Here is a 26,761-nt window from a genome sequence, read left to right as displayed (position 1 = left end):
CCATTGGGATCCTGCAATATTGTGTCTCTGATATTTTAGTTTAGCCCAAGAAACTTAAACTACAAGGGAGAGTTTTCATGGAACAGCTACATCACTGAACTTTGACATAATGTTTGTTCACTGTCATGGAGTTCCTATCTCAAGAAAAGTGTGTTTTAAGATGACTTACCTGGATTGGTCAAATGAATGGACAACAGGCGCTGCCTTAACAGTAGGAAATGACTCTAAATGGATCGTTAGTGATGCAATGTCTAGTCAAAGTGTCAGCAAAGGGGCTGAATTGCACACAACCACCAGTGTGACATGGATGAATTAAAACCACTCAACACTCCTCCTCCTCCCAAGCAAAGTTTGGGCATGTTAAGACTTTGTGCTTGAGCAGATTTCTCACAGCTGCCCGTTCAATGTGTTAACCAATAACACATTGTTGCCACAAGATAAAATGATTCCCAGTAGGGTGTAAAAAAAAAAGAAGAAAAAAAAAAAAAAAGGTGTGTGTGTTTGAGTGTGTAGTGTGTGGGCGGGGCTGTGGGGGTATCATAGTAAAGGGCCATCGGAGGTCCCGAGGGCCAATTTAACAGGTCACGCACACATGCACGCACCACTGCTTATGGCTAGTGGGCCCATTGGAAGTATTGGCGGCCGCTGACCCGTTGCTTCATGCATGTGTGAAAGAAGGAGCTGCCTATTTTCTCCCACAGGGCAACACGGGCGGGAAGATCGCCACAAAGGAAGACAATTTGTCAGGCTCGTGAGTTTGGATGTGATGGAATGAAAGCTGCCATGTGTCATCTTAAAGGAAAGAAAAAGAAAGAAAGAAGGTGTAATGAATGCAGTATTTCTCTGTGACAACGCCAAGGTCTGATTGGCCTTTTAAGTCGTAAAATATGGAAATGCGACGGTCACGTAGTCAACCGGTCTGACCGCTGCGAGGGACGCTTATTCTTTTTTAAAGGTTATACGCTTCTAATTGGCCAGAGAGGTTTGCTGTGCACGTACGCGCCTCAACACCAACCGCTTATCTACGCATTAAACACATCCTACACTCCAAAACTGTTTAATTATGTGTTATATCCCTCTAATTCACTTACACTCATCCCTCCTCCTCTCTCTCTCTCTCTCTCTCTCTGCATGTCTCTCTCTCTCTCCCACTCCCACTGTCTCTCTCTTTATCTGTCTGGTGCGGCTATGACCTGTCTGGGTTTTGACGTATCTGTTTGTATTGTAGCTTAGGCGATGCTGCCTCCCACATCCTATTTATGATGCATCTTTTTAAGTAATCTAAGCCCTGTGTAGGAGCCAGCCAATAAAAGAGAGCTGATTAACTCTTTATTTTCCTTTGGTGTGTGTGTGTGTGTGTGTGTTTGGTGTATCTGTACGTGTGTGTGTGTGTGTGTGTGTGTGTTGCAGTCTGCGGGTGCGGTGATGCGGTCACGGCTACAGTATAGCAGCGAAGGAGAGGAGGATGGAATAAGGGATGGAGGAGGAGGAGGGGAGGAACAACGCCATGCATGATTTATTAGTCTGGCATTACTGGGCCATTCCCCACAGTGAGACAGAGAGAGAGAGAGGGAGATGGAGGGATGAATTGTTGAAGGATGGTGCCTTGAGGGGGAATGAGAGAAGGGGTAAAAAGAGAAAATAGGTATTCAGGTCCAAATGTAACGGAGGAAAAGATTCAAGTGAGCAATGAAGCGATACAGCGTATAGGTTTGTGTGTACAGGGCCGTGTCCAGGGGGTCAGAATAAGGACGAATTGTCTTTCTCTCCATCCGATTACAACCGACCCCGCCATTGTTTTTCTACTAATCCTTTAGAGCAGGATTTCTTGTTTTCACGTTCAGATTTTGTAATTCTTTCGCCTCAAACTCAAAGTCTGCCCTCTCGCTGAAATTGCTCGTGCTTGCACTCTGCTCCATCTTCTCCAAACTGTATGCTTGCCCCTCAAATAGATTGTTGCTCACACTCTGATATATTGTTTCCCATCGATTTCCGTCAAGGACTTTTATCAACTCAATTTGAAGGAAGTAACATTAGTAGCGCCATTTTTAAAATATCAAATTAAAAAAATAGTGGGGGGAAGAAGAAAAATTTGCCCGAAAGTTTCATTTCCAGTTGAACATTTTGCTTTCCTCACAAACTAAAACCAAACTGCTAAACAACTAAAGCTCTCCATGATAACCTCTAGTCTGAGCCGCTCAGCGTTTCTGGCCTTTTTCTTGTCATAAGAGGCGCTTTGTCCATCCAAATTGACCCAATGTCTCAAAGGATTCAAAAAGTGCAGAAAACCCCACAGAGCATATCTTTATTATCTTTCCTTGTCAAAAAGACATGTGCCCTTTTAAGGGAAATGCATCCTCAAATAGTTACTCAAAGGAAAATGTCCAGGTGACATGAAGCTGTTAAGGTATTTGATATGGTCTTTTGTATAACTCTGTAATGCGTCATCTCTGGACAGAGAAGCACATTTGACATGTATGCTAAATGAAACGCCAATACTGACAAAGCGACACAACTGTGTAGCTGCTAGTGTCAGAGCTCTGCTTCACCCCCCTCTTATCCTCCTCTGGCTTTCTCTGAATCTTATTTCATGTCTGAATGAGTGTTTGTTCACTCTGTTTCTTTCTCTTTTTCTTCTAACCCCTCTCTGTCTCTGCTGCCCTCTTTCTTTCATTGGGCCATGCTCCCCCCTTCCTTACATGGCAGAGGAACAGCTGTCTCGTGCAGGGCGTAAGGTTGGCCAGGCAGGCTGGCTGCAGGCTCTGCAGGGCTCGAACACTGCGCTCATTGTCCCACACACACACACACACACACATACATTCCTGCCTTACTGACACACAAGCCACACGCTCACATCCATTCACATCCATTTAAAGGCGAGACTGGAAGGAGTAGGCAGCTGAATCCACATTGGCTGGGGGCTTCCATTGAAGAGTATCAAGGCCTAGTTATGACTATGGAATCAGGGGAGTGAATTGTTAGGAGCACATCTCCTGAATGTATTTCCTCTGCGACCCCCTTTAAGAAAACATTTCTCACACTTCCTTGTGGTTTTCTATTTTCCGCTGATTCAAAGAAGAAGAATTGACACAACACATTGAGGCCCGGAACATTAGTGGAGAGCAAATAAGACTGCAGGTCTATCAGACTGATGATGAACTTTTACACGGTGGCTTTAACATATCTGTCCACCACTACCTCCCTCTATATGCTGCACATGTATGTTGACGTTTCCATGTTTACGCTGATCCAGAATAACAAAACCCCTTAATGCATTTTCTAGTTTGGTCCTCAGATGGCGTGAAATGTGACCAGCGTTAGATAAAAACCAAGGAGCAACAACTTGTTCAGCACTTATAAATTCTTCCTCCACTTTTTCTGTTTAAAAAAAAAAACACTGTAACACTATCCACGTTACATGTTTCAATGCCTCTTCTTTCCGTTTCCCCCTGAAGACATGATTGAGCCGTGTGTATTTTTCTTTTAATTCCTTTTTACGATGCTGATTTGGAACCATCACTGCAATTTGTATTTCATTTCCACCACCGCCGCCTTGACTGGAAGTCTTAATTTCTTTCTCATCGGCAGCTCTCCGCTCAAAGCATTTCCCCTCTGTATCTTTCACTCAAGTGTGGCTCTTTTCCTTCTTTTTTTCTCTCCCTCCCTCCCCCACACACTCACACTCTCTCCTGCCTGATTTTTTTTTATTCTCGGGTCTCCTTGTCCTCGTTTTAGGAGCGTAATTGAAAGTCATCGCAATCTGTTTTTGTGACACTCTCTCTCGCATGGCAGAAAATACACATGGAGTAGCGGTTAAGTGACCATCAGCTGTGTTCTGTAAGTGGCAGGTAAAGAGGGACTAGGTGAGTGGAATTGTGTGGAGGAGGGAAGAGAGTTATCTTGCACTCTTGCCTGACAGACATAAAAGGCAAGTTTTGGGAGATTCGGGGCTGTTGACCTAAAGTAAGTAAGTAATAAAAGATACTGTACTACTGACTTTTTGGTCCAAAATGCTATCAATCTACCCTTTCAGTGTTGCTTCTTAGTGACAGTCCAAAATCTCACCAGAAGGGTCTTCATTTAGTAGCTGTTCTCTAGCTATCAGTGGTACCACACGGCCCACTGACATGAAGTTTAAACTTTTAAGCCGAGATGGATGAGTAGTCTTTTATGCCTAAAAAAGAGTGTGTGTGTGTGTGTGTGTGTGGTTGTGTGTTTTGTAAGAGCTATTGTCTTTTCACCATGTGGGGAACAAGTGTGTTAATCTGAGAGAGGTGCGTGGCTCCAAATGCACACATGACCCTTACCCACTGAGTCTGTCTTTTGTCTCACTTCCACTTAGCAGCACATTTGGGTAGACCAATCAACTGACTGCAGTGTGTAGCTCCACCCTTTTGGGACCCTTTGGGACTGCTTGGTACTCCTGCGAAAGGGTGATGATGGAAATAGGTACGGGGTGGTTTCGCTTATTTTGGGACTCTTTTCAACTTTTGACTGTGGAAATGCCTATAAATGAGTGCCATACCGAACCACACCGCTCAGTGGAAACGAGGCTTTCCTTCCCTTCCCTCCATCCTGATGTCAACTTATATGTCAAAGCACCCTATCAGTCTTACTCTCCACATCAGCCGTCGTCCTTTTGCTACCTATCATTCTGTACTCTGTGTGTGTGTGTATGTGTGTACTGTTTAGTCAAGGCAAATGAGGTGGTGGTGGATAATGAGTGCAGATTTGTCAGGGAGCATGCTGTCCTCTCTAACAAGTACACAGCGCTCTTCTTTCTCCTCTTCTGTCTGCTCATCTCCTCCTCTCTCCATCGTCCTTTCAAACTGTCTCCTCCCTTTTTCTAAAATAAAAAAAACATTCAAACCTTTAACTTTCTTATTTTCTCTTCATTTACATCACCTATCCATCCATCCATACATCCGTCTTTCTGTCCGTTCATCCATCCATCTCTACCTTGGCCTGACAGTGGTGTCGTGCAGAAGAGCCGTGAATAATTTATCATGCTGGTTTGTTCTGCCCCGCTCCCCACTTTTGGCTTGCCACTGTGCTGGAGAACATTTGGTGGAGTGCACGCAACCCCCCTGCCTCCCACCCACCCCCCACACCACCACACACACACTTTCACAGAGGATATGATCAATAGCCCGCACAGTTGTATTGATTTCCTAATGCATGTATGTTGGGGTTAAACAGCCTGCAATGGAGAAGACTTGAAATATGAGATTTAGACTACTTGAAGATGCACTGCTTGGTAACAAAGTTCGGAGGCAGTCAGGAGGATGTGGTCACCACTTGCACTACAAAATGCTTCCTCTGCAGAAAAAGCTGTGACAAAAGGAAATAGATTGTTCTGACAGGACAGAAATGTAACACAAAATATGTAAAAAAGAAAGACATTCAACACAAACTAATTGAATAGAGGAAAAGTGAAACTGAAAACATTCTCTTAAATTAAGTACTTAAACTAAAGTCATTTAGAAAGGGCTGAACGGACAATAAAGTAAAATGAAAATAAGTCTACAAAAACCTACAAAAGCAAGTTTCCCAGTTCTAGCTGCGACTGTTTTACTTTGCTGGCCAGATATTATCAGCGGTGACTAGCTAGCTAATGTTAGCTTAATTATTAGCTAGCGTCAGCTCCGTGAGTTGGTTGAAAATGACTTATTTGACTGACTCGTTGCAAAATGAGAAACCTGATAGGGTGTCTGACTGTGTTCTTGTTCGCTACATGCCATTGAGCTAAAAATGGCTGAGGGTAAAGCTATGTCCCTGGCTAATGCTCTTCTTTCGCAGTGTAGAGCTTGTTAGTTGTAAAAAAAAATTAAACATGATAAGGATAATATTAGGATAAGACTGGTAGTTTTTGAAAAGGCTAAAAATAATGACACCACAGTCCAAATGCATTCAATTCTGATTAGGGCATTAGCCCATTGCAAACTGCCTTAAGTGTGGAAATCCAAAGCTTGAAAGGTCTTCCGTGTCTCTAGCTATGGTTGCTAAGCTATAATTGGATAGTCACTGTTATGGGTAGGGGGTTTAGTTAACCTGTCAATTCTTGTCACACCAATGAGACTAGATTGCAGCTAGGTGTATGCTTTCAAATTGTTACTTTCTAACAAAGGCTTCTCTAAAACAAAAGATAAATGTTCAAATTCTACGTGTGTTCCCCTAATCTTTACACACCAACGCGTCACAGCTAAGCTAACGTCGCGGAGATCGTACTCCGTAAACTGCCTGAAAAGACAAAGAAGTGGAAAAAAATGTAACTTTACAATGCGTTTGTCTTGACCCGTTCATCAACTATATACACAGTGGGGAAACATATGCTCACGAGTCAAAGGAGACAAGAGTGACTTCACCGATCCATTCTTTCATCACTGTGAAAATAATACATAATACACTTCAGTCCTATATAGCCGGGCGGACTGTTTGTGATTTAAAAAGGCTGGCTTTTCCTACTCCTCGATTGTTGAACAAAAGAAGGCTTCACCAAGGTTGCCTTTTTTTTTCTGCCCGACTCCAACCAGAAGTTTTTAGCCTACAAGTAAAATTGTTTGGGAAGGGTTTGACTTGAGGGGGTTTCATCAAGTTTTCCTGGCAACTCGAGAGCGATTCCCTCGGTGAAGCGCTCAGACATACTGTACTTTGAATGGCTGATTGTAGACTACACACAGATGCTGTGCAGTGGATGGGGCCATAGAGGTGTATTTCCATGGTATACGACGAGACAAGTCATTGCTTGTATTGATAATGAGTTTGAAGTTAGAATACGTCGCCTTTTAGTGTGCGTGTGTGTGTGTGTGTGTGTGTATGACTGAATTAATCAAAGGACTCATTGTAATGCACTTTGTCTTTTAAAGTAGAAATCCCCAGTCTTTTCTGTTGCTGATGTAAACACTCTTCAGTAGGCTGCTGCCAAACCATCCCACTGTGCCACCAAGCTCTGCTATGCTATACACACACAATGCTTGTACTGTAGAATAAATACAGAATGGGCGTAGAGTAGACAGTGTATAGCCTCATAATATAACCAAATACAGTTTCAATTGTTCACATGAATAATGCAGCACTTCTTCTATAACAAACAAGTTTAGCTTTTTCCACCATTGACTTGACTCAGTTCATACACTGTTATCCGGAAAATGCTAGTGTAAATGTGTCTCCAGTCCATACAACAAATGCAGAGAGAGGCATTATTCTTTACAGTGTTTGAACTCCAAAAGGAACCTTATCAGAGGTGGATTTTTCCGAATAATACAATGTGTGTGTGTGTGTGTGTGTGTGTGTGTGTGTGTGTGAGAGAGCGTCTGAGAATGAGAATCATAACGGCCCACTGTATGCCTGACACCGGGCTGTCACATTCCGCGCAATAGGCCCCTCGCCGGGCCATGTAAAATGGAAAGAGGAGTGGTGTGTGTGTATCATAATTTGCAGGAATGGTCGGAGCCATTTCACACGGACGACAGACATCGCTCGCTCCTCATTGGCTCATTCCGTCCTCCCGTTAACGGCCTGCTTCTGACAATGACAAATACACACACGCGCACACACCCTATCTCTCTAGCGTGGATCTCAATCTGCTGCCGTATTTGTTTTATGAGGGCCATTTGTTTCCCTGTTGTCCAGGCTTTTATGCTTTCTAGGACACAGAGTTCCCATTAAACTTCCATTGTTGGGAGTGCTTGGTTGTATGACTTTGATGCAACTGCTGCTACGATGGCTATTTTTCAGCTGCTCCTGCGCATTATCTTATCATTGTAATATACCTACCTGTAGAGCATTTATTTTTAGGATCCTTCTAGTTTACTTCATTAGATGTCTGTGGTTCTTTATGCATCCCCCTCCAGGTGTACCAGGGCCTCGACATCATCACCAATAAAGTGACGGCTGAGGAGCGCGCCCAGTGCAGACATCACATGATCAGCTTCATGGACCCGTTGGTGAGCAGCTACACCGTGGTGGACTTCAGGAACAAAGCCCTGGCCCTGATATCCTTTTCGCGCGTGTGTGTGTGTGTGTGTGTGTGTGTGTGTGTGTGTGTGTGTGTGTGTGTGTGTGTGTGTGTGTGTGTGTGTGTGTGTGTGTGTGTGTGTGTGTGTGTGTGTGTGTGTGTGTGTGTGTGTGTGTGTGTGTGTGTGTGTGTGTGTGTGTGTGTGTGTGTGTGTGTGTGTGTGTGTGTGTGTGTGTGTGTGTGTGTGTTCTTCCACGTCCTCGTTTTGTCAGTGCCTCTCTCGCTGCTGCAGATGTTGCACTGAAAATGAGATGGGAGAGATCACTAGAGATGATATTTATAGAGGAGTATGTAATGCTTATACACACACACACACACACACACGTACGTGATGCTTCAACACACACACACACACACACACACACACTCATGGGCAGTCACACCCTCCCACAGACACCGGCCGTCACACAGATGTGGAGAGAGGAGGCGATAACTAGAGGCGGTATTAATAGATCAGGAAGGCATGCACACACACACGCACACACACATGCACACACACATGCACACACACACACACTCCCCAGTGCGGCGAGGGGATGCGGTAGCTCCAAGAATAGGCTCAGTGCAGAGCGAGCCTGCTGCCGGGAAGAGGAAGAAATGGAAAGAGGAGAATATAGATTAGGAGGGATAGAAGTGGAGTGGAGGTTTTCAAACTGTAAAGCAGGAAAAGGCAGACGACAGAGGGGGACAAAAAGAGAGGGAGGGAGGAAGGGAGGGGGTGTGGTGGAGGAGATTGACAAGCTTGAGATGTTCAGAGACGCATGCAGGACCTAATGATGCATCATCAGCTATCAATCCTTCACTCAACATGGCATTCACATGATTAGTAGTACTGTGTGTGTGTGTGTGTGTGTGTGTGTGTGTGTGTGTGTGTGTGTGTGTGTGTGTGTGTGTGTGTGTGTGTGTGTGTGTGTGTGTGTGTGTGTGTGTGTGTGTGTGTGTGTGTGTGTGTGTGTGTGTGTGTGTGTGTGTGTGTGTGTGTGTGTGTGTGTGTGTGTGTGTGTGTGTGTGTGTGTGTGTGTGTGTGCTAGAGAGGAAGGGAATGAAGACCGCTGATGGGCCTTTTACCTTGTTTGAGTGGTAATTTGATTACACAGGGCACGGGGGGGGGGGGGGGGAGGAGGGAGAAGGGAAGGTGTGGGAGGAGGAAAGATGCGACAGTAAAAAGGGACGGATATATAAGGTGTGGCACCCATGCTCCGTCCGTGTGACCAGCGAGGGCCATTATCAATTCAAATACTTCAGCTCTAGTGTTGATTTAGGAGGTGAACCAAGCTGAGTGGCTGACGTTGAGTTTAGGACAGTATTAACTCCTTTTGTTCTAACTTGTCAATTACAGACTCACCGATTTTGGTTTAAAACATTTTACCACAATTGTTAAAACAGCAGACCCAAGATTGCCCAGCTTTCTAAGTTGGATCATTCCCAACAGTTCAAAATATTAAAATTCAATCCCTATGAATCCCTGTGCAAAATGTATTCAGTTCACTGTGATAATACAATGATTCCCAACCTAGCGGTCAAGAGGACCCCTCTAGTGGGTCACAGGATAAATTAGAGCGGTCATGAGAAATTAATTTTTCTCTCTCCTCCCCGGTTCTTTGTTTGTGAGATATTGCATAGTTGAGGCTCTTTGTGCGCTGCAGCATCTCGCTGTGATTTTGAATTGAAGGCTGGTGATGCATTTTGAAATTACATTTCTTTTGAAAAACAGTCTTGATTGTGGTGCGCTCTTGTGATCAGTTTCCTCCTTAACTCCACTCCAACATTGAGGACATGCACAGCAAGGACACCCTGCCCATCATCGTGGGAGGAACAAACTATTACATCGAGTCTCTGCTGTGGAAGGTTTTGCTGGATACAGGGGTGAGTGCCAGAGATGTACCACACACACACACACACACACACACACAGACACCTGTTTTCATCCTCTTTGTCGCACACTGTTTATCTATTTTTATCTCCCAACTATTTTCAATTATTTCACATTATTTATGAGCCAAAGCTCTGTTCTAACAGGGCGCGTCAATATCTCGAGGATTCGAAAGCAGGTGTTTAAAAGGTGGAGTCAGCGAATCTGGGGATAGCTTGTTGCAGAAATCACTTTTTACCAGAATAAGTGAATATTTCCTCATGATCCGCTCACCTGTCCATAGCTGTGTGTGCACCATAAAACAAAAAGCTGTTGTTAATACATAGCCTAGGCTCTGTAAACTCTGTATAGTACGTTCAGGTAGCGGATGGCGAGGAGATTTTCACTGATTTTGACATGAAGCTAGCAATCTCCAGAATGGCTGACTCAACCTTTTTAAATTTCAAAAGCAGCTTTGGTTAAGTGTAAAAAGAACGTTGCATGACACGTGTCTCGCAGCAGGAGAACGAGGAGTCGGGGGACGGAGGAGACGGCTCTCCAAAGAGGAAGTGTGAGCTGGAGAGACTGGGCGGAGCTGAGCTTCATCAACGACTGGCGGCCGTGGACCCCGAAATGGCCGCCATGTTGCACCCCAATGACAAGCGCAAGATAGCCAGGTGATGCAGCCGGTAATTCATTGGTCTTCATTGTGTGCCTACGTGTTGCACCGAATATCCAATAACATTCATTAGCTTTTTGTGATGTGTTTTCAAGAAAGACTTGTACAAATAATTGTATGAGAAACTGGTCGGTTTTTCAATAGTAGAGCAGCATGAGCATGTGTAGGAAAAGGATGCTCATGCTATAATAAATGATTGCACACAATCCAATTTTAGCATCATTAGCCATAGGTTATTATAAGCCTGTACTGGTACACTGTTGTTGGTTTGTCATAGCAATTTTTTGCACTTGCTAGCTAGTTAGGTAGCTAATAGCAAAAGAAAGCATACGACATTAGCGAAAAGTAATGCAATTTTTCAGTCCCTTTTTTTTTTAAGAACTTTCTGGTGCCTAATTAACAACATAGTCCAAACGTTAGCTGCTAGCTAGAGGTAAAATATACTAAATATATAATAATGTATATACATTCACCAAACTTAAAACATATATGTTAGCTTTAGTGTTTGATATAAAACTTTTTTGACTTGCTTCAAATAACCGCAATTTACTGCTACATGTTTTTGTAATGCTAGCGCCTCTAGCCTCCTTAATACGATTAGCATGAGCAAAAGCCCCTTTCACCTCTTGGGATGGTGTTGTTTATAGTGTGAAAGCTTGTTTGTTTTTTGCTTATTTTTAGTTAATTTTTTTTCTTTCTTTTCTCATGTTTTTCCATGTGACCCTGAAGTGCTCGTGCTCTGTGTCAGGCTGGCAGTCACAGTGTATGGCCTCCACCCAGTCTTCACTGACAGAACTGAGTGTCTGTTTACACACACACACACACACACACACACACACACACACACACACACAAACACAAACACACACACACACACGTAAACACACACGTGCAGCTTGATGAGTAGCAGCGGTCTTTTGTGCGAGCAGGGTTAGTTACCCCGTCCTTCTGGGTGACAGGAGACGACAGGAATCATCTTTTCTTTATAACCTCAGAGTGCAGCGAGGCGCGCCTAGAGAGTCTGGTTTGGATTGAATCACCACATCTCACAATTGTGTGTGTGTCTATGGTGTGTGTGTGTCTATGGTGTGTGTGTGTCTATGGTGTGTGCTCGGTAAAAAAGGAGAGATTTCATTTCAACAGTTTTGTATCTCGTTTCATCATCAGATGTCTTTTTACCCTTCTTTTTTTTTCATGTTGTCTTTTGAAGGTTTTGTCGCTGGTAATCATTTATACTACAGTTAAACTAGACCTTGAATTTGTGCCTTAGAAGTTAGGGGGGGGGGTGGTGGTGGTGGAGGTTGGAGACTTTCATTTACACTGGATTTAACGCATGACTGGATGGTTGACTCATCTGATCTCTTTTTTTTTTAACCGCATCATGTCTGCTTGTGTTTTTTTCAGGAGTCTACAAATCCACCAAGAGACAGGGGTCCCCCATAGCCGCTGGCTGGAGGAGCAGAGAGGGCAGCAGGGAGGGGCTGGGCTGGGGGGACCGCTCAGATACTCTGACCCCTGTATCTTCTGGCTGCACGCTGACATGGACGGTAAGGAGGTGGGAGGGACTGTATAGATTTCTATTTTACAGTTAGGCTTGACGCTATTCATCAAGACAACAGGAATGGCTTGGACGTTAATAGCGTGCCATGACATGTTTATGTGCATTGGACTTCTTTTGCTGCTACATTTGTTACATTAATTTTTTTTAAATCCCCTCTCCACAGCTCTAGACAAGCGGCTGGATGCTCGTGTGGATGAGATGTTGTCTGCTGGACTGATAGAGGAGCTCAGAGACTTCCATCTCCGCTACAATGAGCAGAAGGTCCAGGATGACAGGTAAACAGGTCCACACCCTCCTGTTGGAACAAGCTACTGTTCATCTTGAATGATCTTCTAGTGTTGTCACTGTTTTAAGATTCACCCCCCAAAAAAGGGCCAAAATAAGCAACTGTCCGGCGGCAAACTAACGCCATGAAGAAATCCTACATATAGCGTGCAATTGTTTTTCTTTTAGGTAAGAATTTAAGTGTTGAAAGAAAGTTTTTCTGCTGGCCCACGCAACAGTACACCGCTTACTGCCCCAGCTATGCCTAAAAAAAATACTGAACTATTCCTTTAATGATCCAGACTGAATAATATGGATCCAGGCTCAATAGCGTAGTTCTAAAGATATACTTCACTCACTGGACTTCACCAACAGCTGAAGCAGATACGGGATGTGGATCTCTCCCGGCGAGATTATTAGTACTGTGTGTGTGTGTGTGTGTGTGTGTGTGTGTGTGTGTGTGTGTGTGTGTGTGTGTGTGTGTGTGTGTGTGTGTGTGTGTGTGTGTGTGTGTGTGTGTGTGTGTGTGTGTGTGTGTGTGTGTGGTGGGGTGTGGCTGCGGGGAGTTGATGCACTGGTGGAACGGTGCCAAGGAAGCTGCCAATTTCCTTTCTTTTTTTGTCCCTCAATTCTTTCATCACCCCATCAACCAGCAGCAGCATCATCCTCACTCTCTCTCTCTCTCTCTACCCCCTATCCCTGCCACTATTGCCCTCTCAGCAATCTGATCACCCAAGCACTTTACTCCCCTCCTCCTCCTCTCTCCTCTGTCCGTCCGTCCGTCTCTCTTTCTCTCCGTCCCCGACTGGCTGCTGCGGCCCCAGACATCAAGGTCAAATCTCTCTCTCTTTCCCTCCCTTTCCTCCGTTTTCCTTTCTTTCTCCTCCCTCCATTGACTCTGCATTTCCTGTGCTCCGTCGCTATATTCTCAAATTTCTGTCCCTGCCCGTCTAGCCAGATTTATTTTTGTTATTTCCTCCTCTTGTTTCTGCAAAGTGAGTGTAAGTTATGAAGCAACTAAAATAGCCATTGTAAATGTAGTGTAATGTTTGCTTCAGAAAATAAAAAATAAAAATACAGATTCCCATGGTACCACCATGTGAAGACCGGACTGTGATTTTACTAGAAGAAATAAGATTATATAACACTTTGCAATATTCTTTTTAAATAGGCCTGTGGGGAAATGGCAGAACAGGCTCTGAAGGTTATTTGTACTGTTACTACTGTTTTAGGATGTAAGTATACGCAAACCGCTTCCAGAGTATTCCAGTAAGTGCTTTGATTTGTGCTCCATAAATCAGTTTAGAGAAAATACTATGAACATGCTCAAAGTCAGACTTTTTATTTAGTGTTGATGTAACCCAGCAATGGTGGTCTGTACAGTTTGACCAAGAACGGCTAATGAACAAAGTTTAACATACAGGAGGCTAGAAACCCAGAGGTGTTTTTTAATCCATTTTCATTTGATATATTTTTAGCTAGGATTTTCCCCATAGATAAACATTGACCCTTGTTGCACAGGCATTCCAAAATCCAAATCCACATGTTGTAGTGAAAGGGATATAGATAGTAGCTTTGCGTTAAATCCCTAATATTTGCTATTGTCCATCACACATATTATGTTTTCCTTTTTGCACTACTTTATTGAAAAGTTGCTGTCTTTAGATTATTTTTCAATACTTCGAGTCAACTCTTTTCTTATAGTGGTAAAAAGAAAGAGTGCCAGCACAGCACGGCCCTGCTACTTTGGGCAGTCCCTCCAGAATTCAGTAAAAAGGTTTGGGTCATTGAACTCAGCACGCACACCAATTGCAGGGCTAGTACTTAAAAAGTGGAAAAGGTACAGCCCGGGCTTAGAGCACTGCCCATCTGGGGTGACATGGTGTGACATTGATGGAAACCTTCTGTCTCGGGCCAACCGGTGGGCTTCCTCCAACCACCCTATGTCATTCAGGTCAGGCTCCCGAAAACCCAGACCCCCGGGCCCCCTGTGCCACTGCCATTCACTTTATTTTTGAATGTCACTCTGTCACTTTCTCCCCCCGAGGGGCCCCACATCTGCTCAGACTGATATTCTTTGTTTGTGGATGGAGGGATGGAGGGAGAGATAGTGGAGAAGGTGAAACAAGTCACCAGCGGGTGTCTAGAAATGTCAAGTTGGAGACGCAAACTTTTTTTTTTTCTTTTTTCTCTCCAGTCAGGACTATCAGCACGGGATTTTCCAGTCCATCGGTTTTAAAGAGTTCCACGACTACCTGACCTCTCCTGAAAGCAGCCAGCAGGAGAGAGACGCTCTCAGAGACAAAGGTCAGAGAGAAGAGAGTCCTGCTCAAAGTCAAAGAGATGGATTTTAGATGTTTTAGCGCTCTGGTGGACTGGTTGACTGATCAACCAGAGGAATCTATTAACTGATTTTTTTTTCCTTTTAACTTTGTCCAGGTATCGAAGCTTTGAAGATTGCCACCAGACGTTACGCACGAAAACAGAACAAATGGGTCCGTAATCGCTTCCTTAAACGTAAGCACCCTTCACCCAATCTCGTGTGTGTGCGTGTGTGCGTGTGTGCGTGTGTGCGTGTGTGCGTGTGTGTGTGTGTGTGTGTGTGTGTGTGTGTGTGTGTGTGTGTGTGTGCACTCTCTTTAACAAGATGTGATTCATGCACTCCATTAGACACACAGTGAGTAAGCCTTTCAGCCGCTGTATTGTGTGTTGCAGGTTACATTGTGAAGGCTTGAGTTTTTGTATTCATGCGTCCTTGTCGACAGTCATATTGGGTCCATTAGCGATTATTATTACATGTGGTGACAGCACAGTTTTGTAGACAATCTAAAAAAAGGTAATTCTTAGTTACTCATCACCCCTATTTGAGCTTTTTGTTTTAAGTAGGGGAGAGTGGCCTAAGTTGTGCAACTTTTCACTCAAAGTGACTTTAAAGTAAGGCCTTGACAGTAAAGTCTCCAACTCAAATATGTACATATATTTCAGGGTGTTATGCATCCCTGGCAATAAAAACTTTGGATCTGGAATAAACTGTTGAAGAAATATTAGCTTTCGGAAAAAAAGTTGTCTTGTTGCACAACTTGCCCCCGGTGTGGTGTAAGTTGTGCGGTTGGAGAGAATACCATGGGGTAAATTGTGCCATTGCTATATATCTCATAAACTGTAATGCAAGACAAATCCATTAGACAATCACTTATTTAAGGTGTATTTAAAGTAAATAAAGTAAATAGTTGACAAAGATTGAAGGACAATTTTCTTAAACAAGGCCTAGCAGATCTAATGGTTTTACCTGCAAAGCTCACAATGACAAAGTCACCATCATCATCTTTCTGGCCATCTGAACTCTCATCAGTGGTGTCGTTAAGTGGAATTGAGATGTCACTCTCTTCTGAGCTACTGTAGACAATCACTTTCTTTTGGTGACCAGCTTATACAGCCATGCCACTGGCACAACTCTCAGAAATTTACTTTGCACTAGTTGCTCCGTGCTTGTGGAACCAACTGCCACCTGACAAATGTGATTCCCCCTACATTTCTGCCTTTAAATCAAGGCTCAAAACCCATATGTACACCCTGGTGTTTCCTCCCCATTAACTATCTTACCTCTGCACTACTGTGTTTATGTGGATGTATGGGCTTTACGTCTTTTATTTTGGTTATTGTTATTTTACCTTCATTGTTTACCTACTGAATGCACTATGTACAGCACTTTGGAAAGTGCAAACTGTTATAAATGTGCTTTTATAAATACATTTTACTTACTTACTTACTTATAACTCACCTAGGCCCTTTGGCACAAATCACCCCAATCCCAGAAATTTGGATAATAAGCATGATGCAGCAATTTAGGGCTGACATCGTGCTAACTGTATAGACTCAAAATGTAGCATACCAAAGCAATAAAACATGTGTCAAATGTTTTCAAACTTGTCTATAATTGTTCAGACACAATAATCAAAAAACCTTGATCATGGAAATTTTACTTTGAAAGGCAAAACACAATTTTTTTTAAGCTCAAATGTGCTTATATCTTATTCCGTGTGTCTCCCTTCTTTACAGGATGAGTCAAATAGATGGCTCTTCTTAAATATGTGGTCACATTTCCAATTTCTTCCACGGTTTTCTAGAAACAAGGGGTGGCACAACTTCCAAAATGCACAACTTAGGCCACTCTCCCCTATATTTAAATTTTTAAATTTTTACTTTAAAATTCAAAAGTAAATCCCCTTAAGAGTCAATAACCAAAGATAACTAAATCAGCACCACTGAATCTCACTAATTATTGTTTAAAATCTGGTTTGTTTAACCTGTACAAAAAAGAAGTGTAAAACATTGCTGTGGTGTACATAGTGTTATATGTCCACAGAGCAAATTGTTAGCTAAGCTTACGAACACCAAAGCCGTTTTTGTACACTCGGTATTCAAATTATGGAAATCACCAGATTAATTTATTCACTGGAAGAGGAATTGTATTTGATTTTATGCAATGTGTGTGTGAGAGCTGCTGTGATGTGTTAAAGGGGCTATTGTTACAAAATCTATCCCCGGTATCCACCTGCAGCTTACACTCTGAGAAGTTGTTTTGTTGTAATGATTGCACATAAGTGAACTATATAAGAGAATGGATAAATGGACCCACCGCAGCCAAAAACAACCAGCGTTTGGCAGGTGGCATATTCCCACCATAGACTGTATTTAAAAGATTCCCACCCTGTTTGCAACCCCCAGGAAGTCAGACGTGTTTTCAAATGTATATAAAGGCTGAGTGTGTTTCTTCTGTCCCAAACGGACGCCTTTGCCTGAGTGTCCCACCTGCAGCCTGCCCTGTAGTAACCCGGCCTCCTAATCCTGTTAGGCCCAAATGGCTTAGGCCACACCAGGCCTAAAGCTCAATACCCCTCTTTCTGACCGCCCAAACAAACCATATGGTCTGCAAAGGCACATGCGTTTGTATCTGTCTTCATGCGCTTTTACATGAGCAGTAATCTGTCTGAAGTTGTTGTCTGTGCATTTGCATATGTCTCTGTCTGTCTCTCTGTCTGTGTGTGTGTGTTGTCTCAGGCGATGTAACCCCTCCCCCCCCCCATGCAGGCTTCTCAAATAACCAGTCAAAGCACCATGACCGTGTCTGTATCACGCCGTTTGTGTTCAAAGTCTTTGGGGAAAGTCAGCCATGTTAAAAAAAAAAAAAAAAAAAAAAAAAGCAGTGCATTTGGGGGCTTGTCAATTGAGGTACCAGTGAGACAATAAAATAAGATCGAGGATGTTCTATTTGAATAATGGCTCCATCACTTTGGAGGCATTTCAGCTGCCAGAACACTGTGCTATAGTTTACGTTATTATGATTAAGGTCTTCCTGCTTTGAGAAATTGTCATGGTAACGATAATTTCATCTTTTGTCATGACACTTTCCCTATAAATACAATAACAAGTGGTTTTATGAGGTAATCCTCAGGGAATGTGGGCTCATGCATATTCCATTGGCCAACACAGTGTCTTGCTGTATGACAGTGTTTTTCTGTCTTCCCCGCGCTGAAGTTGTTTAGACTCTGACCTTGACAAGGAATGTGAGCTCTTTACAGTTTCAGAAAAATTATAATTCAAAGTGATGCAAACCATCTCAAACATTTGAGTCCGAGTGAAAGCAAAGGGAGAAAGGATCCCCTCTTAAAACTCCAGGATATCACAGTAGAGAGCTGCATCGCGGGGACTTTTTAGGATGATTCATCATGTTCGAGTTTGTGACTTTTTTTTTAAGAGAGTGGTTTGGATGCTTGGCTCCTTTGCCCCAACAGCCATTATTCTTGCAGTAGTCCATGTAGTTGCCAAATATCAGATTGGACGAAAAGAATCATAGACATGGGGCATGTTCAAATCAACGTATCTGATGTTTGCAGTATATATATTTTTTTTTGCTCTTTAACCCCGTTAATCCCACCTTTACTGGCTGCATTCTCGTCGCGGCCTCACTGTGACTGCTGACCTCTTTTCTGTTGCGTCTGAGCCACACACACACACACACACACACACACACACACACACACACACACACACACACACACACACACACACTGATGCTGTCAGGCCTCAGCTGAGAAGGCTAATCTCTCGAAAGCATTACAGAGCTGCCGGGAATTTGCTCCGACCACACACACACCTCGGGCACCGGGGTCACAGAGCGACTGGGTTTAAAGGCAAGGACAGAATGGATGTGACAGACAGTCGGACAAACACAATGAATGCGGGCTCAGAAGAAGCTAGAACAATGACCTATACATTAACCGTGGATGTAAATACACACAGAAAAGAGGCCTGAATCACATGCCTGGGAGAGACAAGTTTAACCCAGTTTTTACAGTATGTCTGTCATTGGGTGAGCTGACGTGCGTGCTCAGTGTCTTAAGGACTTTTCGGCGGGATAACGTTTGTTCTCCATGAACTCGGGCTAAGGTTGCCATGTCGGGGATTTAAACACCAGGTCAGCCAGCTCAAATTAAATCAAGCTTCATTTGTCATGCCTTTAAGTGCGTCTGTACGTGGGTGGCTGGCTGTGTGCTTATAGGATGAGTGTGTGTGTGTGTGTGTGTGTGTGTGTGGTTATATGGGGGATTTTTTCATTAGTAGATTTAATTACCCGTAAAGAAAATGATTGGTTGAGTTTATATTAATGTTATGCAGAGGGGGCCGCTGCCCTTAGACTTTGTTGTTGTTGTTGCTTTTCTTCTTTTCTTTTGAGAGACGTGCAGAAAGGCGCACACACACACTCTACCTGTAACCAGGATACGCAGGTGTAGTCTGACCGAAGCCCTGTGAGTGTTAAGTAACAGGGATGTAGGTGTCTTTCAGTCAGTCCCCACCAGTGAGTGAGTGAGTGAAGCATGGATGCAGGGAGACAGAGCGAGAGAAAGGGGCGACACATGGGGAGCTTGGTTGGATGGAGAGTGAAGGTAATCTGATCCAGCTGGGCCAACAGGTGTGGGGCGAGTTTACACCACACACACACACACACACACACACACACACACACACACACACACACACTCACACACACACACACACACACACACACACACACACACACACACACACACACACACACACATGTAACCCCCCACCCTGTGGAGCGGAGCCAAGGTTGTTGTTGCCACAGAAACCTCTGTGTCACCTCGACCGGATGGAGAGATACGAGAGAGGGCTGGAGAAGATGAGAATAACCCACAGGGGTCAAAGGAGACGTTACATTTATTTAAATTTCATGTCGTTGGCGATGCTATTCTTAGCTCTCAGGCTCTCTCAAGCTGTGCTCTTACACATATACAAATGGATGATAAATCAAAGCAGAAAGCAACATTAAGTGTCTTAATGAGGCGTTGGACCACCACTTCACGCCACAACAGCTACTATGCACTTTGGCTTTGATTCTCCGAGTCTCTGAAATATTACTGAAAGGAATGAACACATTTCCCAAAGATGTTCCCTTATTGGTGTTTTGATGATGGTGGTGGTGGAGAGAGGCCTTGGCATATGATGTTTCATCGCTGGATAAGCGTGATCTCTCACAACAAGTTTGTATTGACCTGCAGTGACCCTTCCCTCTATGGGGACAAGTGGATCCAAGCCGTGCCAACACAACAGAGCCACCGGATGCCCTCACTGTAGGGCTCCAGCTTTCAGGTCTGTTCTGTTCTCTGGATGGACACACATGCACTCATCCACTTGGGGTGAATTTGGTGAAAAAAGGTGGCAAGGTTGACAAGGAAGAGAAGAAAGGCCACTGTTGGAAAAGCTTGGCACGCATGTATTTGCGTTTACACTGTCAAAAGTTAGAAAGGGTACCAAGAAAAGCCAACCCTGCCAAACCTATTTCTGTGGAGCTATACACTGCTACACACTTCTCTCTTCATTTATATAATCAGTGGGCTACACTGTGTCCTGCTGACTCATAGACTGTATAGACCATCACCGTCCGGCATAGCCCCCGCCTACTAAGTATGGCTACTGTCGGCAGTGGGAACGCAAGCCGGATCTAGGGTCACCATGCCCTGCCGAACCAAATTGTGCTGTCCAGTGGAAACGAGGCATACATCTCTCCAGAATCCTGCTGCACTATGAAACAATACTATGAGAGCAATGAGAGTGAACCACAACAGTAAAGTTGCGGGCTGTTAAAAGCAAAACAATCAGCTAAAAGAGGCTACTGTGAAGGCGGGTTATCATTCCCTTCATGCAACTCTGTCATGTCCATGAAGTCATTTGGTTGTTGGTAATATAGAAATATTGTATTAGAGCAAAGTTGAAAAAACTCTGTTATGGAGGGTTGGGGTTGAAAGCACAGAATATAGATCTGGGGATTGGTTTTTCTTCCAGTCGCAGACCAGCAAACAGCCAGATAACATAAATCCAAATCTTGTTTTTTATGTCATAAATCGGGGCCATATCTACAGAGACACACTCGATTCCCAAAATACTTGACCTGGGACAGAAATGTCAAACGTGAACAACAGAAGGAGGTGACGGAGACAAAAAAAAGTGGAAGAGGAACTGTAGGAAAGAGGAAGGAGGCTGCTGTTGAGAGAATAGAGGCAGCTGTGGTGGAGGCCAGCCAAAGGAGCACAGCTGGGAGGTGTGAGGGGGGGGGGGGGGGGACGCCAAGCCTGCTGCTGCTCCTAGTGGAGTTTTTATAGCAAAGCATACGCACACACACACACACACACACACACACACACACAAGGCGCACATCCTCACTCAGCAAACAGGAGGATAACCCGGCAAATGACTGCTGGCCCATTTGTTGCAACAGGTGGACTACTGTTTCAACACACACACATACACAAACACACACACACACACACATACACATACACACACATACACACACACACTCTCAACACTGGCAAGCAGCTGCCCGGTGACGGGAGATGGTCTTTCTTGTTGGCAAAGTTCCCCCTGTGTACATGAAAGGCATCGCTCACAGTTTGCTCACAATGTAGCCCGACGTGTGTGTGTGTGTGTGTGTGTGTGTGTGTGTGTGTGTGTGTGTGTGTGTGTGTGTGTGTGTGTGTGTGTGTCTGTTTTTTTACCACCCCGCTCTTTGTCCCTCCAGCATTTATTTCTTATCAACCCCTCACTCATTCACTACAGAGTGGATTAAAGGAGTTCAATTTCACCAGATCCCAAAACAAGAGAAGGTGGGTTTGCAAGCCCAGCATCTGGCAACCCAGCGTACATGATCTCCCTTTTATTTGCCAACACTTCAGTCTGCCCAGGGGGAGGCTGATGCATGATAAGGAGGGGGTCGGGGTGGGATATGGTGTTGAGAGAGAGATATAAAATAACAAAGTAAAGGAGGGAAGCGATAGCAGCAACAGGAGGGCGGCAGGCGAGGTGGAGTGTCTCTGAGATCACCTAAGGGAGATAGAGCTCCACTGGGCATCTGGTATAGGTATGTCATGTGACTCCCCCCCGCCGCCACTTGCCTGCTATTGTGCTACAAACACAAAAGACTTCCCCTCTGACATAGACACACACACACATATACACACACACACACACACACACACACACAGACGCAGTAAGCAAGCCAGTGAAACCCGAGGCTTTGATTAACAGTCACTACTGTTTCCACCTCCCCCCCAAAAAAAAAATACACACACTGACAAATTGACCCACTGTATAAACACACATGGCCGACAGAGCTCTGGGATTGGCACAGTGTGTGCATAGAGAAAACAGAGAAGACACACACACACACACACTGTAATGGTCAAATGATGCAGGTGCAGTAGTGCTCAGAAGTTCAGAAGGATCTCTGTGTGTTTACTTTGCCTTTTACACCCATAGTTTGTCAGCTATTCAATTAAACAAAGCCGGGGGCCTCGACGGGAAACGCATAAAACACAGCATTAGTTTAAGTGGCTGACAGTAAATTCAGCCAACAGTATGCAAATTCAGAGCAGAAGGCGTTGAAATGTGACTTGTGCCAGGCCACCAGTTAAAAGTTTGTAGGCTAGCTCTCTTGGTGAGGCTGTGTGAAGACTCGTTGTTCACACACGCACAGACACACACACACACACACACACACACACACACACACACACACACACCCTGCTACAGCTCTGTGTTGCTCTTTAATAATGGAGTCCCAGACAGTTCCCAGCAGAGATAGAAACGTGGCACCGTCCACTTTCGGTGTGTGTGGAGAAGGATTAAGCCATAATTGAGTTGGCTAACTTTGCCTTACAGGTTAATGGGATTCGTTGACATGAGTATGTTCTATGTGCGCTGCCCACATCCCTGACGAGATCCGGCTTTGCTTATTTCAATGTTATTTTCTACACATTAACGGTCCCAAGAGGGTGATACACTGACTTCTCATTTATCGCCACCATCACCTCAAACTTAAGAGTTCACATATTATGCTCATTTTCTGGTTAAAATGTGTAATTTGGGTTTCTACTAGAAAAGCAGCTGTGCTTGTAACAGGTGGAGGTAGTGCAAAGTTATGTTTGGGATTGAGGGGGAGTGGTGTCTCCCCTTGTGACATCACAAGAGGAAAGAAAGTTATCTTTATTAGTCAATGGTTACATTGAAATTCGTCTTTTCGCATATCCCCTCACAAGTTACCACACTTCAGAGGGGGTCAGAGCACAGGGTCAGCCATAGTACAGTGCCCCTGGAGCAGTTTGGGGGTTAAGTGTCTTGCTCAAAGACACAATGGTAGAGATGGTGGGCACCGTAGTATGACACACCAGCAACCACTAGTGTTACTACTAACGCCCATCTGTCCAGTGCCAAGGAACAAACCAGGTTTTTGAAAAATAGGTTTTCAGAAAGGTTTAGGTGGAGAAAAAGGGAGAGTGTTGTTTTTTATTTTATTTTTTTTGTCTGTATTTGACACTTGTTTTTTTCCCTGTATTTTCTACACACATATTTTATCCGCTTATAGTTATTTTAAATTATTACATATTGTAGTCGGCGGGCACTCTATATTTATCGTGTGTGCATAAAATTTGAAGTTGCAGTGGTTTTGAAGACACTTTCTCTTTTACGAGCTGCACACACACACACACACACACACACACACACACACACACACACACATGTTAATTTCCTGTGCGTTTTCAATCAATGCAGTGCTGCGGCTCTTGATGCAGACAGGATAGCAGATAGACAGACAGATAGACAGACAGACAAGCAGGGCAGGGACCCGTGCTGCTGTTTAGTGCTGAGGCCTGGCCCTGCAGACTGCTGACTGATGCAAAATACAAACACGGGGGTGGAAGAGTTCGAGGGAAGGAGAGAAAGAGAGAGAGAGATAGTGAGTGAAAGCCCAAGCGAGACTGATGGAGAGAGAGAGAGATATGGTGCACAAGAAGAAGAGAAGGGTGGGAGGAAGGAGAGAGAGAGAGAGGGAGAGGGAGAGAGACATTATCGAGCCAGTGTGAGTCAGCAGGTTGACAGAGCTTCAGGGTGCGGCTCCAGCACATCACTGCTAAACTGTAAATTTCCCGCTTTGTGGTGGCTCCCCATAGTCCCCCTTATCCACTCCCATACAGTTTAATGTCCCTCTTTTTTGAGTGTTTCTTTACTATTAATGTTAAATCATGTCCATAAATCAAGTCAATACATCTCACCACGTGGAGAATCTAATATGTTTGTAGCTGTCTGTCTTTTTTGTATGACATTATGAGTGTAATCAGGCATCAACTTAAATACTCACAGTAAAGAGATATTGTCACTAACACATTTTAGTGGCGGTCGAACAATGCTGTCAGGAGCTTTATCACAAGTCCAATAAAAACAAATGTGCAAACGCTGAATCCAAAATATTGGCCTTGACAAGCTTTCATTACATTTATTAGCAGCCTGCTTGGTCTTGTAAAAATGTATAATGTGTGTGTGTGTGTGTGTGTGTGTGTGTGTGTGTGTGTGTGTGTGTGTGTGTGTAGGCCCAGGGGACAATGTGCCAGCGGTGTTTGGTCTGGATGTGACGGACGTGTCGCGGTGGGAGGAGACGGTGCTGAACCCTGCACTGCAGATACTGGACAGTCTCCGCAAGGTGGGGCCTCCCTTCCTTCTTTTACAACCTTTTGTTGTTCTCTCCATCCCTTTGCTTTCCCTTCCTTTCTGCTCCTTTCCATTGCATTACTTGAGCATTTTAATTTTTTTGTCCTCCTTCATCCTGATTGTTTTTATCCTGCCATGTTTTTTTTTCAAGTACATTTTCCAGTGAACATATTTTTTTCCGACAGCCCCACACTTCATTGTCCAACTCTACCAACTTGTCCTTCCCATTCTTTCCTTACTATTAACTCATTATTTTCTATCTCCGTCGTCTTTTCTTCCTTCTCTTTTCCTCTTTCATTCTCTTAGCCTATTCTCTCCGTTTTCCTCCCTTCCTTCCTGACTCTGGCTGTGCATTATTTTCTCATGAATCCTGCTCCATGGTTATTACTAAATAGTCAATTTCAGATTCTATTAAAGAGAGCCCTGTGGCGCTTTTGACTACTAGCAGGAGTATGTTTTTTTTTTTCTTCCACAAATGAATTTCTGTTTCGTTTGTAACGTTCACACAAAGCTGCAGGTGCATGTGCATTAATTCACATCCCGCAGCCAGTTCTGTACTGTTCTGCTGATTGGACAGTTTGTGGCGGTGACATGCCAACAAAAACAGCAATGCACCATCCAAGGCAATGACAAAACAAAACCTTTAGCTGTTAAACATATATGTTAAAAGAAAGCACAATTTCTGTATAGTAGAGTACGCAATGTATGATGTTCATTTCAAATTATCTATTATTTTTGTTTTTCAGTGTTCATGTTTGTATGTTAAAAAAAATGTTTTATAAATAAAGTATTTAAAAAAAATATATAATAATAATAATAATAATAATAACAATAATAATAATAATAATAATAATAATATATTCTGTATATATATTTAAATCGGCTTTGTAAAATGTTTTGAAAATATGTTGCTTTTGTGAGAAACTCTGAAAGACATGAAAAACTCATTTAAGCCCTCGAATTTAAAAAAAATAAAACATGTTCTCAAATCAGGGCAAGGAGCCGGCTATTGCACCAATCAGAGCGGAGGGGGCGGAGCAGAGGAACAAACGCAGCCGCCACTCATGTGACCTGTGTGACAAAGTCATCATCGGTGACCTGGAGTGGACAGGTGAGGCTGTCGGACCACACCTCACACAACATAAAAAAAAAAAAACTTAAACTTTGTAGTTCATACCAAGTTCCTCCATTTTTCCTGGGCGTGACTCCTTTTTCACTAATTTTATCTCATTGTCCTCTTTGTTTCTCTGTACCTGCAGCTCACCTGAAGTCTAAAAAGCATCACTACCACGTGAAGAAGAAGAGGAAGACTGATCCAGGGTCTGATCAATCCCAGGTGAACACTGCACCTCCTGTCCTCTCAGATGACTCCAGTGCTGTTGCCGCTGCTGGCCCGGGCTGCACTCAAAGCTCTCAGGAGTCTACTCTAAACACCAGTACAACACACACGGATGTACCTGTGACTTTTTAACAATGCAGAGGACTACAAACATTCAAGTCTAACAGCTGGACGTCTCCTTATATGGTCCTTATAGGGCTACTTTATTGCTTCCAGTATCGAGCCGAATTGAATAATTTTACAATTTTTTTTGTTGATAATTTCTGCCCAGTCCTCTTTTGAATGTGATGACTGGCGTTCTCTTTGAAGCGTCTCGTATTTGTATTAGAGATGTTGAGGGGGATAATTAAACGTTGTGGACTCAAAAGGATACATCTGGAGTTTTGAATCATTGAACAGAGCGAGTGGCTGAGAACGATGACGTCGAAGTCGCGCTCCAGTTTCAGTTGAATGCTGCGCTCATTTACACCTGTCTGTGTTCCAGTGCATCTGCTCGGGAAAGTATGGACGCCTACAACCTTTCTTATCCAAATAACTAAACGTTAGGCTCTAGCAAGTTACCGTTGCCAGGTACCGGTAGATCCATAGACTACAATATGTAGTGAAGTCGGAAATTTCCGAGTTCCATGTACAACTGGAAGCCGGCTCATGATATACGTCAAGACCAAACGTTATGCGATTGGTTGGCTAATCCAGAGTGGCACTGGGCAGATCCAATAGTTTTAAACTTCAACAGACACCCGCCTCCAAGTGAGTGAACGTTTGCCAATTACAGCAGTTCCAGACCTTCTGTACAAATGAAATGAAGTACGATGGTCTGGTTGGACCAGGCTACCAAAATGCTACATTAATTTGGAATTTGTTTTCTAACTTCCTTGACATGTTAATTTGTGAAAGAAAAGCTTATTTTCGCTGATCGGTCTTTCACACCGTCGTTCCCAACCAAAGATCTCCCTGTTTCGAACACGTTAGTTGACGTTTCC

The 26,761-nt window shown here is 43.8% G+C and overlaps 1 protein-coding gene across 2 annotated transcripts in view; it reads left to right on the top strand.

Moving 5' to 3' along the window:
- The window catches only part of trit1 (tRNA isopentenyltransferase 1), a gene marked incomplete at its 5' end in the record, with an annotated part of 32,682 nt that extends 6,569 nt beyond the window's left edge, over positions 1 to 26,113 (top strand). The window contains 10 exons of one of the 2 annotated variants that reach the window (XM_080044973.1): positions 7,854 to 7,996; positions 9,787 to 9,883; positions 10,392 to 10,546; positions 11,953 to 12,095; positions 12,273 to 12,384; positions 14,571 to 14,680; positions 14,813 to 14,890; positions 24,322 to 24,431; positions 25,433 to 25,550; positions 25,699 to 26,113. In XM_080044973.1, the coding sequence (XP_079901099.1) occupies positions 7,854 to 7,996; positions 9,787 to 9,883; positions 10,392 to 10,546; positions 11,953 to 12,095; positions 12,273 to 12,384; positions 14,571 to 14,680; positions 14,813 to 14,890; positions 24,322 to 24,431; positions 25,433 to 25,550; positions 25,699 to 25,910 (1,278 nt within the window). In that variant the 3' untranslated portion in view covers positions 25,911 to 26,113. Of the gene's footprint in view, positions 1 to 7,853; positions 7,997 to 9,786; positions 9,884 to 10,388; positions 10,547 to 11,952; positions 12,096 to 12,272; positions 12,385 to 14,570; positions 14,681 to 14,812; positions 14,891 to 24,321; positions 24,432 to 25,432; positions 25,551 to 25,698 lie in introns of both variants that reach the window. The other variant, XM_080044972.1, reaches the window with a different exon arrangement.
- Positions 26,114 to 26,761: the final 648 nt, after the last annotated feature.

This window comes from Ammodytes marinus (genome assembly GCF_949987685.1).
Source record: "Ammodytes marinus genome assembly, chromosome: 17".
NCBI lineage: Eukaryota > Metazoa > Chordata > Actinopteri > Uranoscopiformes > Ammodytidae > Ammodytes > Ammodytes marinus.
The sequence above is the reverse complement of the archived record's forward strand: the minus strand, read 5'-3'. Positions and strand labels throughout refer to the sequence as shown.